The sequence below is a fragment of the Tursiops truncatus genome, chromosome 3 (genome assembly GCF_011762595.2).
Source record: "Tursiops truncatus isolate mTurTru1 chromosome 3, mTurTru1.mat.Y, whole genome shotgun sequence".
Classification (NCBI taxonomy): Eukaryota; Metazoa; Chordata; class Mammalia; order Artiodactyla; family Delphinidae; genus Tursiops; species Tursiops truncatus.
The window spans coordinates 108718823-108736049 of NC_047036.1; the positions used below are offsets into that span (position 1 = coordinate 108718823).

At 35.7% G+C, this 17227-nt stretch overlaps 1 protein-coding gene across 4 annotated transcripts in view; it reads right to left on the reverse strand.

Annotated features, from left to right (window-relative positions):
• FNIP1 (folliculin interacting protein 1) overlaps positions 1-17227 on the reverse strand; it is a 132887-nt gene that overhangs the window by 42968 nt on the left and 72692 nt on the right. For 3 of the 4 annotated variants that reach the window (XM_073802476.1, XM_019924372.3, XM_073802477.1), the window contains exons 7-11: positions 13209-13292; positions 11930-12001; positions 8789-8924; positions 6368-6569; positions 2579-2664 (exon numbers count right to left, since the gene is read on the reverse strand). In XM_073802476.1, the coding sequence (XP_073658577.1) occupies positions 2579-2664; positions 6368-6569; positions 8789-8924; positions 11930-12001; positions 13209-13292 (580 nt within the window). The remainder of the gene's footprint in view (positions 1-2578; positions 2665-6367; positions 6570-8788; positions 8925-11929; positions 12002-13208; positions 13293-17227) is intronic. The other variant, XM_019924374.3, reaches the window with a different exon arrangement.

Genomic DNA, 17227 nt, shown 5'->3' on the forward strand with positions numbered 1-17227 from the left:
TCATCTATAAGAAACATTTATGTATATAAAACTTGATTTAATCATGAATGGCACCAGAAATGTAATAACCTGAATTCTTAAGGTATGAACAAATGAAATTATGAATAACTTCACACATAATTCATATATAGAGTGAAGATGCCAATGAACTAAAGAAACAGACGGATTAAAAATACTATATTACTAAACTAGTATTGAGTGTTTATAGTTTTAACGCTGTAAGATGAAAAAGTTATAGAGATTTGTTGCACAATGTGAATGTATTTAACATTGCTGAGCTGTACACTTAAAAATGGTTAAATGTTAAATTTAATGTTGTTTTACTTTTACCACAATAAAAAGATTTTTTTAAATACTGTATTGTTTGTTAGCATGCTTCATTTGATAACTTATGAAAGGCCTAAAATGAATATGTTAACAAAAATATATGGCAGAAAATATTAGCTCTAACATAATTTTCACCAGTACAAATTACTTGCAAGACAAAAAAAGAAATAATAAAGCCTGAAATTTAATTCTCTAATGTGTTTTTCTGTACATTTCCTCTAACCACTGTGTTTACTGCACAAGAAAGATTTAAAAACTCACGTTTAACGTCTTTTATCCTAAAAATTATGGTGAATAACAGATGACTAGAAAATCTTCTCCTCCTCAATAACTGAATCCAGCCAATGAATATTATGCAACAGTCATAAAGCAAACTTTTTCTTTTTTTTAAATTTTTTACAAAACTTTTTGGCCACGTCGTGCGACTTACAGGATCTTAGTTCCCCAACCAGGGATCGAACCCGCACCCTCAGCAATGAAAGCTTAGAGTCCTAACCACTTGACCATCAGGGAATTGCCAAGTAAACATTTTCAATTGAAATAAATTAAAAACATGATTAAATATTCCATATTAATTTAGGTTATTTTTACCATACAATTGCTATTTAATGCTTACCTATAATTCTATCTCAAAAATCATACAGAACACTTCTATAAAACATACCTTTTATTTAGGAAACTAAGTTATTTTATCATAAATTCAAAGATTCTAGAATATGGCTGAGGCAATGAAATCTCTCCTTTTGAGAGAGGTTTAAAAAACCAGATTTACTTTCACTGTGGTTTAACACAAAAAGAGAAAAATGAAGAATAAAAAAGGATCAAAGTTGAAAATAAACATGAGTTCTCTCTTATTGTCAAATTTACTAAATACACAACTCCTTAGTCATTTCCATTTAAAAAAAAAAAGTATATTACATGACATGCCTACAGTTTCACAATAGCAATCCTGCAATATCACAGGCTAAAATAGGCTTTCACTTCAAAATGTAACAGTTCATATTTAAGCAAACAATTCAGAAGACCCCTAACCCAATAAGGGACCATACAACACAAGCCAATGAATACAAGTGAGGTACATGGACTACTGGTGATAATAAACCTTATGTGTACACAGATACATATTTTTAATTTTAATTATTATGCATTCATTTTTACAGCTTGCTTATTACAGCAAAGAAGGGTGATTCCCCATCTAGGGTAATGATGCACACATTCTGAAATACACTTATTTAGGTATAAAATAGGGTCAATTTAAAGAGAAACATCAAATTAAAATGGCATAGATGATATGCAGATTTGGCAATACTGTGAAGGTGAGCTGTGAATGACTTTTAAGAAGCACTGCTGTAGGTTATATTTGTCACAGAAAACAGCAGTCACATTAATGTTGGGTCTTCTGCTAAGTACTTTACATACATTATCTCATTCTATCTTTACAACAATCTATTAGATTATTACTAAATTGAATTCACAGGTATTACATTAGAAAACTAAGGGTCAAAAATGCTAACAAATCAAAGGCAGAGCCAGGGTTAGCCCACAGGTCTGTCTGTCAGGTACTAAAGTCTGAGTTCTTGGGCTAAGTGTTATACTATTTCTCCAGTCTAAAGGAGGAAAGACTGAGAGGATGAGAGGATGAAGTAAAACTGAAATGAATCTCTTTGAGACAGAAACACATCAGTCATTTAGCGTGATTCCCAACATAAGTTCATATGTAATATGTTTCCTTGCCATAATTAGAGTGCAGTTACAGCACTTGCTGGAGCTTCAGGCTCCAAGCTTTTTTGTGTCAGAAAATACTGCTAGAGAAAGGATTAAGCAACAGAGTAATATGGAACATCAAGTTCATATTCCCTATATCCGTGTATCTTTGTATTCCACGTATCTAAGAACATGTGATTACCATCACTGGTTAAATAACACTTAACCAGTCCCTACATCTAGGAGCCCAACAAAGGACAAAGCACATTTCTGCTAAAACAAGGGTCTCTTCTGGTCATATCTGCTTGTCTAGTGGTCCAGTGCTAGAAACCATACCACTGACTCCTCCCACGTGTGCTTGAATTCGAAGCACTTTTATATTTAATAACAAAGGAGTCAATGGCCCACTGAATTACACCCTCATTTGACTATGGGACAGAGAAATTTAAAGAATTAAATTTTATTAGAATAAGTTAAAAAAATAAATAAATTTTCCAGTGTACACTGCGAAACAATTCTATATTATGAAAAGCTGGAGAATAGGTACCTGAATTCATTTAGGGCATCAACTATTCGATTATATGCCAAACTCCTCTGACTGGCATCAGCTGATCTCCGGCTCATTTTCATAGCCTTGAAAGCAATCAAATAGTTAATTCTTACACTGATCATGGGCAAAATATGGGGGGAAAAAAAGTAAAAGACAAAGTCACATATTTCCACAACATTCTACCCATCATTCTTAACTAGATATACATAAAGAAGGCACACATATTTCTAGTGGCTTTCTTTTATTTTATTTTTTTTGCACCTTTGGTCATTTAATGAGTATAATAAAATTCAAATTCCTCCAATGGTAAGCCTCTTACTTAACTGTCAAACCACAGAATGTCAACACACAACGAGGATGATGTTGACAGTTTCTGGGTTACATAAAACTTTTTTCTCCCAAACAGATCATAAAATGATAAGTCAGTAACAACAGCTCCTGGGTTTCACTAATATTTCATAAACAATGGTTCTGTTAACTAAATCCTTTTTTAAAATCTAAAATATAAAGATGCTACTGAAAGATGTATCAAGTTATTAGTAATATCTGCTTTCTTAAAAACATATTTAGCCAAAGTTGATAAGTCCTGCTTTAGGTAGACAAAAAGGGGATCAGGATTAGAATATGGATATCAGAAAGAACTTTGAAATTTTTAAAACTTTTTCAAAAATACGTAATTATGCATTACTTATGTAATTACACATTATTTTTAAAATGTTTAAACATATATTTAAGAAAATGTTAGACTACTTCAGGCCAGAATCATTCACGTTCATCCAAAAGCTTCAATAGGGTAAAAGTGACAGTTAACTTTATGTTTTCACTAACTGCTGAGAGACTCCCAATTTATAAAGAAATATTCTTTAGCTAGAATCGAGCAGTATTCTTCCTTAATTTTACCAACAATAAAAAATTTTACATTATAGATCTCAAAAGGTAGCGCAGACTTTGAAATAATTCCCACAGTGCTCAGAAACAGCATCCATAGATTTTCATTAAAAAAATAAGTAAGTGATAGTTTGAAAACTGGCCCTAGAACATAACTTATTTGGATGGTTCAGTGTTTACTACATTCTATGATTAATTACCAACTACAGAACATTCTAAACTAAGTCCTATTCATTTATATGAAAGTATTCACTCAGCTTTATCTTTCAGCTTTATTAAGAAATAAGATGTTAAACTTGAACAAACATCCACACAACTCTAAGTACTGCAATGTGCACTTTCGGTATAGAATGAACAAAACATTAAAACATTTAAAAAGTAATGTTTAATGAGTTCTATAGTGCCTGAATATTTCAAGTTTTATACAAAGTTTAAACACTTCTGCAAGTAACTGAAATGTCAGTTCAACCACAGCTTAATATTCCATGTATTGACTTTGGCAACAACAGACTACAAAAAGAGACTGCAGCAAACTGTAGAAAATGTCACCAGTGCTGAACTTCTGAAAAAGTAAATGAAAATGTACTTTACTCATCTGCTCAGTAAAAACGTACTGCTAATAATCTATTTGTCTTTAACAGATTTAATGTAAATAACTAATATAGTGTCTTCTCTAGAGGCAGATGATCCTCAGACACTAATGAGTTACTGAAATGCATCCTCTGCTTTCTAGAACATTCTAATTGGTCTCGCATCTCTACTCTCTTTTACTAGTCTCTTTTAAACATACTGCCAAAATAATGTTCCTATAGTACAATTTGAAGACAGCCTAACAAAGTCAAAAATTCTGGCAAGCATTCTAGACTCTCTGTGATCTGGTCACCATTAGCTCTGCCAGCCATATCACTCACTACTCCTCTTTGTATCTTTTCCTTTCTGCATATTGTCACAGGGATTAAGAACTTTAGTTACACCCACTGATAGTTCAACTTATAGGAATCTCTTATAAAATATAATCTGGAAAATTCACCAAGATGTTAACTGCAATGTAGCTATAACTGTGAAAAAGCAGAAATGACCTAATAAAAGAGTTATTTAAATGGAGGAAAGCCACTAAAATATATTCAAGAACCATTTAAAATGAGAAATGTGTATGTTAACAATGATGAATTTTTCAAAATGGGCACATAATTAAAACAGCATGAACACAGCACAGTCCCAATCAAGTAAAAGTACAATACACATAGAAAAGGCCTGGGTAAGACTTTCAGCAAAATGTTAATGAGTTATCCTTGGGCGACAAGGATATCAATTTTTCTTGTTATTCTGCAATATCCATTTTTCAAAACTTTGTTTAAAAAATCCTACACATCCTTTAAGATACAGTTCAAATGAAACATCTTCCCAGTAGGAAGTCATTTTTCTTCCCTATGAACTCCTAAAAAACTTTGATTTTCCTTCTTTTTTAGTTATCTTTATGTTCTATCATATATTCACAATTTTCTTACGTTACATCAATTTATTACATGCACTATCAGCAGCATTTGACACAACTGATCACTCCTAACTTCTTAAACTACTTTCTTCACCTGGCTCACCCCTAAAAGTACTCTCTCTTGTTTTTCCTCCTATTTGAATGGCCAATCCTCAGTCTCCCCTGCTGGTTCTCAATTCCTCAAATTTTAACTACTGAAACGCTCTACAAATCAGGCCTAGGATCTCCTCTCCTCTCTTCTCTCTCTCAATCAGTTTCTTGGCTAAAAATACCATATATACACTGGTGACTGTCCAGCCTGGACCTTTCCCCTAAACTCTAGACTCACAACAACTTGGATGTACAGGAGGCACTGCAAACAAACTGCTGATCTTCCTCCACCAAACCTGTTCCATTTGTAGTCTTCCCATTTTAGTACTGGCAATTCCATCCTTCTTACTGCTCAAAAGAAAAATCCCAAGTCAACCTCTATTATTCTTTGTCTTAACCCCAATTCGGTCCATCAGCTAATCTCCTTAGCTCTATTTTCAAAAATATCCAGAATCCAACCACTTGTCACCAATTCCATCACTAAAGTGCTTTAAGTATCCACCATCTCTCACCTGAATTACTTCAACAGCTTTGTAACTGATCCCAAAGCATCCACCTTTGCCCCTGAAATCTATTCTCCATCAGCAGTAAGAGTGATTCTCATGAATAATGTCATTTCCCTACTCAAAACACTCCAATGGTTTCCCATCTTTCTTAAGAGTAAATGTCAATGCTCATACCATGGTATCCTATAAATTCCTACATGATCTGGTCCTATTTCTAACTTAGCCACTTTGGCATCCTTACTCCTCCTTGCTGATGCTCAAGCATCAGGCTTACTCCTTTGCCCCTCTTGGAGCATTCTTCTCTCAGATGGTTATAGCTGACTTCCTCCATATCTCTGGACCATATGTCATTTTATCAGGAGCTTTCTTGACTATCTTATAAAAATTTGTAATCCTTCTATCCAGCATTCCTTAAAAAGCTTTCTCTGTTTTATTTTTCTCCATAGCACTTATTACCATCTAAAATCTTATATATTCATTTGTTTATTTTCTATGCCATGAGGTCAGGAGTGTTGCTTTTTTTCACATCTTATCCTCAGTTGCTAGAATAGTGCCTGCCACATTCTAGGCCCTCAAATACTTATTTATTGAATGGATAAATGACCTTACAACTTTTTTTTAGGTAGTAGGCTTCTTAAAAGGAGCTGAAGTCTACTTTGCATCTCTCAGATCACTTTGTAGGGTACCTGCACAGATTCTGTTAATTTTTCTGCCAAATGAATAAACACAATGCTTAAGCAAGAGAATAAGATTCAAAGAAAAATAAAATAAAAAATATAAATAAACCATAAACATAACTATGCTTACCTGTTCTATTGCACTCTTTAATTTGTTCATGTGGCTTTCAAACAGAGGAAAATGTGAAAAAAAGAATTCATTAAATTTGTTACTTTCATCTTCATCTTTGGATAATGAAAAGATTACCCCAATTGCAATCTTCTTTTTCCTCACAATCCCTGGGTTAGGGCCACAGCTCTCCTCTGACAGATTAAAACTTTCTTCTATAGACCTTAAAAATAAATGGTTTTTCATTTTAAAAAAATATAAAAATAATTAAATTCACAATTCAATCCCCTTGCTAATTAAATGTAGGCAAGCTAAAGGTCTTCCAGTGTTTTATCAAGTAAATCTAAAAATCCATACCAATTGTGTATTTCTTTGAGAAATCTACTGGCTATTCCTTTATACTCATATTTTTGTAAGAAATTTTAATAGAGAGTCAGATTGGAAACATTTTTGTTCAATAAGAAGTCACTAAAAAAGTAGATAATCCCAATGTATAACCAACCTAAAAGAGCCTGAATTTTAAGGTTTATAGATGAGTCTGATATAATCTCTTCACTGTTCTAGAATATACTTATCTCCCCTTTAGATTCCAGGAATAAAATCAAAGGTGAAGGAATAAAGGGAGTGAATAAAAAAGGAAACAAGAAGCTTCATCATCTTTAGCTGTACTTAACACAGACTAAAAAAAAAAAATCTATCAAGAATGAATTAACTTGCCAAAATAGAAACATGAAAAACTGAAATATCAAAACATGCAGTAAATGGATCAAAGACCAAAACAGAAGAGTTAAAACTATAAAACCCTTAGAAGAAAACATAGGGTAAAAGCTTCATGACGCTGGATATGGCAATGGTTTCTTGGATATGACACCAAAGGTAAAGGCAACAGAAGAAAAAAATAAATAAATTGGGCTACATAAAAATGAAAAACTGTTGTGTATCAAAAGAAACTATCAACAGAATAAATGGGTAACTAATCAAATGGGACAAAATATTTGCAAAGCATATATCTGATAAGGAATTCATATCCAGAAATATATAAAGAACTCCTACAATTCAACAACAACCACCAAAAAAAACACCTGATTTAAAAATGGGTAAAACACTTGAATAGACTATCTCCAAAGAAAACATACGTATGGCCCATAAGAAAGCAAAAACATGCTCAACATCACTAGCCATCAGGTAAATGCAAATTGAAACTACAAGGAGATACCACTTCACACCCATAAGGATGGTTATTATTAAAAATAAAAAAAAAAAAGGAAATTAACTACTGGTGAGGATGTGGAGAAATTAGAACTCTTGTGCAGTTCTAGTCAGGGAAATTTCTTAGCGGTACAGTTGTTAGTACTCCACGCTTTCAGTGCAGGGGACACGTGTTCAATCCCTGGTCAGGGAACTAAGATATGCAGCGTGGCCAAAAACAAAAAAACACCCTGGCCATTTCTAGGGGGAATGAAAGTAAAATGGTACAGCCACTGTGGTGAAGAGTATGGCAGTTCCTTAAAAACTTCAACAGAGAATTATGATATGATCCAGAAATTCCACTTCTGGGCATATAACCAAAAGAATTGAAAGTGGAGACTTGAAAGGCATTTGTAGACTCACGTTCATATCAGCATATTCACAACAGCCAAAAGGTGGAAGCAATCCAAATGTCCAAGGACAGATGAGTGGATAAACAAAATGTATATACCATGGAATGTATATGTATATACAATGGAATGTTAGTCATAAAAAAAAATGAAATTCTGATACATGTTACAATATGGGTGAACCCTGAAGGCATGCTAAAGTGGAATAAGGCAGACATAAAAGGATAAATATTCTATGATTCCACTTATATGAGGTATGTAGAGCAATCAAATTTACAGAGAAAAAAAATAGCATAGTAGTTCCCAGGGGCTAAGGGGAGGGAGGAATGGGGAATTATTGCTTAATGTGTATAAAGGTTCAGTTTGTGGAGATAAAGTTCTGGACGTGAATGGCTATGGCTGCACAACAATGTGAAGGTACTTAATGCCACTGAACTATACAGCTAATAATGGTTAAAATAGTAAATTGTATGTTACGCATAACTTACCACAATTTTTTAAAATGTAGTACACTTTAAAAGTTTCCAGTTCCAGACTTGAAAAATACAAAATACAAGGTCCAGGCTCGTAACATACACAATTGTGTTAAAGGAACTATTCAATCTTGTGGTAAATTAAAAGTCCCGGCCTTCCCTGGTGGCGCAGTGGTTGAGAGTCCACCTGCCGATGCAGGGGACACGGGTTCGTGCCCCGGTCCAGGAAGATCCCACATGCCGCGGAGCGGCTAGGCCCGTGAGTCATGGCCGCTGAGCCTGCGCATCCGGAGCCTGTGCTCCGCAACAGGAGAGGCCACAACAGTGAGAGGCCCGCGTACCGCAAAAAAAAAAAAAAAGTCCCAACTTACCATCTAGGAAACACCCCATTCTCCAAACTTGTTGTTTGGCTACGTCGCCAGCGTCGCTGGTAGCTGCTGGCACAACTTCGGGTAAGTGAGGAGTTTGGAGAGGGAAATGGTGTAATAAGCAAGCTGCTGAGAGATGCTGTCAAGTCAGAGTAAGAACAAGTATAATGTATAAGTTAATAATTACTAAAAACAAGAACAGATTTCTTTTTAACAAATTTAAGAGTGGTGACTCAAATTTTCCATTTTGCTGAATGAGGCTCTAAAATTTCCATTTAAAAAAATACATCATTGTTGGAGCAAGGTCCCAGAAAAAAATCACATACTAAAAGTGAGCTGGCAAGAGACCCTGATACAATCCCCTTTTGACATCCTTACCTTCCCCACCCCCACCCCAGACGAAAATGCTACATTGAAATAAAGCTTTATTCCTTTGGCCATGACACTGTCTCCTAGCTTAGCTGAATCCTTAGTCCTTAAATTAAATACGATGCAGTTCAATTCCAATGCAGCAGCTGGATTTTAAGAACAAAAGCTAATTTGAAAATAAGTGTTTGAATGCCATTTAAAACATCATTTAAAAGTACTCATGGAGTGGGGCTTCTCTGGTGGCACAGTGGTTGAGAGTCCACCTGCCGATGCAGGGGACACGAGTTCATGCCCCGGTCCGGGAAGATCCCACATGCCGCGGAGTGGCTGGGCCTGTGAGCTATGGCCACTGAGCCTGCACGTCTGGAGCCTGTGCTCTGCCACGGGAGAGGCCATAACAGTGAGAGGCCCGCGTACCACACACAAAAAAAAAGTACTCATGGAGGGACTTCCGGGGTGGTCCAGTGGTTAAGACTCCACAATTCCAATGCAGGGGGCACAGGTTCGATCCCTGGTCGGGCAACTAAGATGCCACATGCTGCGTGGCGGCCAAAAAAAAAAAAAAAAAGAAGTATTCATGGATCACTTGTGCATAGGTAGCCACCTCTGAATGCTTGGGTACTTTTACCAAGAGTCATGACTATACCTATCAAGCTCCAAGAAAGAGTAAATCCTATAGATTGCTCTCTGGAACATTGCTCTCTGGAACACTGCTCTCTGGAACAGACACATCCCAATAGAGTCCACTCTGATTATAAGTGCTGCAATCCCCTAACTATGGAAATTATTCTCTTCTGAAAACCCTTCTCTGCAATCCAAAAGCTCTGTTTCCTGCCTGGGGTATTAAAAGCTAAAATCCTTTCTTTTATGGGGGGATTTGCTCCTTCTCTCCACTTAATCTAGAGAGAAAAAGACCTCAAGGGCTTGCTTTTGTTTAGAAATATTATAGATTCCCATTTTCATCATTATAAACACACACTGAAAATTTGTAAAATAATCAAAAGGGAAGTATTATTATCATCTATAAAAAGATACATGCCAGATGATATATTATTTTGGACACCGGGACTGAAAACTAAGAGATTATCATTATGAAAATATGTTCATTTGAATTCTGACAAATTCAACGGTAAAGGGGAGAGCTCTATGTGCCATGCAAACATCTGGGCCACCAATGAATTAATTCTGGACTACTTTCTTGAAAATACCACATTTTATCAATTAGTAGAATAAAACTTTGTAGTCTAAGTTTAGGCATGTATAACTAATCTGGGTATGGCTTCTGTGAGAAATCAAATGTTACTCTAAATTTGGAAAAGCTCTGTTTTATCAAATTCTGTTATTAAAAATAACACAATCAGAAAAAGGAAGAAAATATGCAATTAACTTAAACAGCATATATGAATTCAATGGCTTGGAGAAGCTTTACAGATCAGTCTTGCCAGGCCCTTCAATTTACAGATGAAGAAAATGAAGTATAGAGACATTAATTTATCACTTCTGAAATCTTGGATAAATAATGAAAACTAAATTCCTGCCACAGAAAACGAAATCTCTAGATTACATAGATGCAAACAGTATTAAGAGAAATACACTCTAGATTAGTTCCTAAGAACAAAAATAACTCAATTAGAAAAGAAGGGTGAGATTATTTGAAAGATGAGACTTCTCCTATTAGAGTAGTGGTTCTTAACTCGAGCTGTCCATCAGAATCAGTGGTTGAGTTTTTCATTTTTTGTTCCTCAAATACAGATGCCTAAGCCTTTCTCTAGGGTAAATGAAGAATCTTCAAGAGTAGAGTCCAGGTATCTGAAAAATTTTCTTGAAATTTCTTATGCATAACTAGGGATTACAATATATGGGAAGTTTGGAGTCTCCATCCAGACTCAAAACTGACTTGTGAACAATTTAGATAGCAGAGCCATGCAATGTGACAACACATACAGATAATCACAGTGGATAAAGTTTCTCATATCCAACAATAATTCAAACTTAAGAGTACTCCACCTTTCTCTTATGCTTATCTCTGAGCCCTGACACTTTTCCTTTTAACTGAAATGTCCTTCTTTCATGCCTTTGGCCAGATAACTCCTATTTATTTCAAGTATCAACACTCTGTAAAGCTTTACTCACAACCTGCCCCTTGCCCAGGCTAAGTTAGGTGCCGTTTTTCTGAACCTCTCCACAGGTCTATCACAGAACACCTCAAACAATAAACTATGACAGATGATTTTCCTGGCTATTCTCTCATTAGAAGCTGTGCTCGTTAAGGATAGAATCTGGGGGTTTTTTTGTTTTTTTCTTTTTAATCCTCACAATGTTTCAATAAAACTTTGTCAAATTTTGGAAGAGTACGTATTTCAAAGAAATATGTATAACACTGGCTCAAAATGCCTAAGCTCCTCTGGGCAAGAGACAGTCTGACACTTTAAACCCTAGTTAGGAGAAAACAGATATAAGCAAATGTGTTTTTTCTACTATGCTATCTAAGCAGTCTCTTGAGCAATATTATTTTTCTTACACTGGCTAAGCCTAAGCCAGCCTGTATTCATCCAGGCCATGTTCCACCAGGCACATTTACCATTAAACATGAAAAATTTTTTAATTTAAAATATTTATCTCTGCTGTTTCTACCATCCTCTTGTAAGGCTAATATCAATACTAACAAACTGTGCACATAAAACTGGATGATAAAATTAAAGATAAAAAAGGAAATCAATGTCAGCTAACAGTGATCTCATCAAAAATTGGATTAATACATGAACCTGTCATTACCAGAGCGTGCTATGCCACTGTCTCTGTCCTCATTCAGCTCTCTTCCAGGCATGTCCATTGGGTTGCTGTGAACTGCAAATCAAGACAAAACTGTGACTTATAAAATACAGTGCTGTTCAGGTTGATGTTGTTCCTTTTATGTAGCAAACTAAATCATGCTCATCTCATTGCATTCCTTTATTTTTTTCAACAGCATGGCACAAACCCAACACCAAGAGCTATTACTCAGTTGAACAAGCTTTGAGATCTCTCTGAAGATTTGACATATAATATGAAATAATCTATGGTATAATACCTAAAGAAGCAAGGAATGACTAAAATAAGTATTTTAGAAGCATATTCAAAGATATATGAATATATTCACAATATACTGCTAAATGAAAAAAAGGCAATCTACTGACCAGTAAGAATGATGGTTGCTGGGGTAAGTGACTGGTATATGATGGTTGTCTGCTATTCTGCCTATAAAAATGTATGTTTAAAAATTCTCCATAATAAAAATTTTAAGAAAGCTGAACCCAAAGTATAAACCCAATTTTGTTTTAAAACAAACAAAATAAGGTGATTTCCACTTGACAAGATGGCTAATATATTTTTTTGCCTATTTTTCATATTTTCCAAATTTTCTATAATATATATACATTGTTTGTATCTTACATTTGTAAGAAAAATAAATATTAATTAAAACAAGAAGTTGGATACAACTTCCTGGATACAGAAGCATGAACACACTCTACAATCATCTATTTAATGATGTAAACAAACATAGTCATATATGCCTTTTACAGAATATAATGGTGCTTGTTCATCTAAATTTTAGCTCCAAGAGAAATCATTCTTATGGAATAGTGTAGATCAGAAATTTTATAATAATAGTAAGGTAGGATATTTTCTGCGATTGATGAACCATGATACAGAAGCTACTCAGCCATGGAAACAAGATAGTGTCACATTAGAAATTCCACTGGTATTATAAGAAATAACGTTCATACTATATTTTGGTTTAGGATTCTAAAGTTAAAATCATTATTACATAACAAAATAAGAAATGACAAACTGAAATTTCATGAAAATGTCAATTCCACTGATAACTTAGTTTCTGGAAACTTTAAGAACATATTCAGTAGAAAGATACTAAGTTCTTAAACTTCCTAAGCAATGTTTTCTCAACTACACCTTCCCCAACTGCATTTCTCTACTCTCTTGTTTCCACAGCTTAACTATGAATTCTAGACGCTGGGGCACACCAACTAGTCTACCCACACAGCACATGGCAAACCTGCAAAGAAAGAGGCGCTCCTGATCAGGCGGAGCGGACCCTGTTCAGAGAATGCCCGCCTGGGGCTGCAGAACTGTGAAAGACCTACATGGCAGAAACGTAAAATACATATGAAAGAGGGCTGTTAGAGAAGCCACAATGCGTCAGGAATAAAAGGTGAGCTAAGGAAGTACAAAAGCAGACCAACAGATATGGATGGAAACCTTTAAACAAGTAAGAATAATTCAAGCTGGCTTCCTATTTTTGAAACAGGATGGTTTCCCTCTGGTCATGGCTTATGTCAACATAACAATTTACTAATAAGTCCACATATAATAATAAAAATAAAACATAAATAATAAAAATAAGCTTCCACTATACAAGGTAAAACGTTCAATCCTTTCTCATCTAAAACAATGTTTTTAAAGATTCAAAACAGCACAGTAATGTTATCTATATAATTTGACATTTGCCAAATAAATTTATCTTTTAAAAAGTCAGTTTTAAGATTACAATATTGTGCAACTACAGTTAAGAAGAAAACCACCTAAGCACTTGACCGAAAAAACAGAACACAAAATAAAACAAAGTGCAAATAAAGAAAAGGGGTCTACTAACAAATAAGTATAAAATTGGTTTTTCTAAACTAGTGGTAAATTATAAAGTAACAGAAGAAACCAAAGTTCCTAGAGCAGGGGTCAGCCACTATGGAAGCAAGAAAGCCAATGCAGCCTGTCAGGGCCAGACTCCCAGCTGCCCAAGATAAGTAGCTGTCACACACTTGACCAAGAGAAGATAAGAGTCTGAAGACCCAGAGAGGGTAACATTCCAGCCCAGAAGCAAGCAGCTGAGTTACTTGTTAGTTATGCTTCATCAAGATGGCCTAAATAGCCATCTAGGAGGTTTATCTAGGATAGAACTGGGGACTTTTCCATTTTAAAAAGTGACAGATGTATTTTTCAAATTGCTAATAGGTATTTTTCTGTAACAAGAGTTTCTATAATTATAATGCATGTGCAGCAAACCTTCCATTTTCATTGTTCAGTTCCTTCTTAATTTTTTCCTAGTTACCTCAAAACTTACCTGCTCTCTTTAATCTCCTTCCCTACCACCTCTTCTTACTCTCAGCACATGACTTTGTCTCGTACAGTATGCATATGTATACGTTTGTACACATGAAGAATCACCATATGGGAACTCTCCTTCTCCTACCATGCTATCTCCAAACGTAATCTCCAAACTTAATCAACTTTCATCCCTGCCTCCTTCCTGCCTGAGCAGTAATAACAAGTAACATTATTCAAGTCCCCTTTATGTGCAGGGACTATCTGTGAAAAATCCTGAGAGGTACCTCCCTTCCTCCCTTCCAAAGCTAATTCTTCTAAGTCAGCTAGGCCCTTCCACTTTACCAGTATCACCTCCATCTCCAACCTCATCCTCCTTATAACCTCCTTTTCCATCAACATTTAAATACAGTCAGAACTCTTCTACCTTCTCCCCTATATCTAATCCTATAGTTCAGTAGTTCTTAAAATGTGGTCCAAGGACCCCCTAAGGGGACCCTGCAACCCTTTCAAGGGATTCTTGAGGACATTCCTTTTTCTAGCTACATATCTATGTGAAACTATACTCTCTTAACACACTTCAACCAAAACAACATATTACAAAAGACTGAATGCAGAAGAAGATATGAGAATCCAGCTGTTTCTATTAAGCCAGACAATAAAAAGTTTTGCAACAATGTAAAACAATGCCACTCGAAGTTTTCTTGTCTTGGAAAGTATAGTTATTTCAAAACATGTTATTTATATTAACATAAAAAGGGTTATTAGTGTTATTTTTAATGAGTTACTAAGTAAATATTTTAAAATTGTTCTGAATTTTAATTTCTAATACAGTATATATCAATAAATGTAACCTACATATACAAAAGCTCTCTGTGGTCCTCAATAATTTCTATGTGTGTAAAAGGGTCCTGAAACCAAGAAGTTTGAGGATGTCTGCTTATATCTTAGAAAAGAAGACTAACCTCTGAGTCTTTCCTCAACTTTGGCTTCTATTCTCCCCACTGAAACTACTCACATAGGCCACCACCAAAAGCCTTCCTGTTACTTAATGCACTCCGTACTATCTTACACTACCTTACATCATATTTGATGCTGACTACATTACACTTTGAACTTTTTTCCCTCAGTTCTCATGATAACACACACTAAGTTTTTTTTTTCTTAGTCTCCTTTACGTGATTCTCTTCTCCTACTCCATCTTTAAAGCCAGCATCCCCAGGGTTCTATCCTCAACAATATTTCCTTCTCATTCATTCTTATGCTTTCAATTATCATTTATATGATAATAATTCTCAAATCCATGGTAGAAACTGCTAACAATCTAAAAAAGGATTGTGTTCTCCCTTGCATAACATCAAGTAGTCTGTGGGAAGCAGCTGGCCAGCTAGGGACCATATTTCTCAAACCTCCTTATATACAGGTGAAGCTGTATGATTAGTTACCACCAATGGAATATGAGCAAAAGTGATGTATATCACTTTCAGGTTCAGGTGGTTTTGAAGGGAATGTGTCTTCTCCATACTCAATCTTTCCACTGGCTTTGTGTAGGTGAGCACAACCTTGGAGCCCATATTGTAAAGAAGGTAGAACTCCAAGAAGGAAGGAGACTGGACCTCTAAAACACTGCTTTAAGGAAAATTGTGAGAAAAAACCTCTATTGTTTTAAAACTATTATACATTCATTATCTTACAGCAGCTACCACCAGAATACATCTCTCTCTCTCTAACTACAATGGATATCTTCCCTTGGATATCCTACCAATAATTCCAATTCAACATGCCTAAACCTAAAATCATCAACTCCCAATTTCTCATGTTCCTCCCGGTGAATGGAACCAATATCCATGCAATTACACAACCCGATAGCTCAGTGCCATCCCTGATTCCCCCTCTCCCCTCACCTCTTCTACGTAATTACCAAGTCCCGTCTACTCTATTTCTCCCAACAAAGTTCTCAACAATTCTTTATCCTTATGGACACAACTTTACTCTACATCCCCATTATCTGTCACTTGGACTATCATAAGCAGCCTTCTAACATGGGTGTTTTCTCAACCCCACTGGCTCATCTGAATCTATTCCTACAGCAATTAGAATATTCTTTTGCAGATAAAAATCTGATCTGATCATGTTTCTATATTGTGAAAACTCTTCTGTTGTTGCCTTGAGAACGCACCACAAAACTCTCCAGCTATAAGAACTGCAAATGGCCAAGCACCGCAGCTGCTGTGTTCTTAAATTCACTGCCATGCTCGTGTAGGGCCACATATCCCACAGGCTGCGCCTAGCCAATGACTAAACACAGTAGCTATAGTAAGGCAGGCCCATTTTGGCAAGATATGGGTCACTTCTGACAACCAACTCTGACTCAAAGACTCGTCCACAGCCTTATCAAACCCTCCTTGGACTATATGGCAGGCTGGAACATGTCCACTCAAGCTTTTATTCCTCTCTTTCACTCAAGGCAAACTTGCACCACAATCTGAGGGCTCTCTGAACCCTTCCCAGCTCCCTCTTCATTTCTCTCACCTAGTAATAATAAAATCCTTGCATGTTTAAACCTGTCTTGGCACCTGTTAAAAACCAGGAGGAAGACCCAAACTAACACACCCTCACTGGTACCCAACTGCTTATCCAAAGCATAAGTCCAAATTCCTCAGTGTAACCCACAATGCCCTTCATGATCCGGCTCTTGCTCACTTCTTTATTTCCTTTTACTTCCTTTACTTATATCCACACTGTGCTCCAACCACACTGATTTGTTCACATTCTTTCCACACTCAATGATCTCTTGCACTAGGTCTGTGCACATGTTACTGTTTTTTCCTAGAACATTTCTCTTCCCAACTGTCAGGCTAATTCTTCAAGTTTAGGCTCACTTCTTTAAAAAAGCCTTTTGTGATACTCCAAGACTGAACTGGGTGTTCCTCCTCATTTCTATCACAACATGCTCTTAGTCTTGTCTAAAAATTA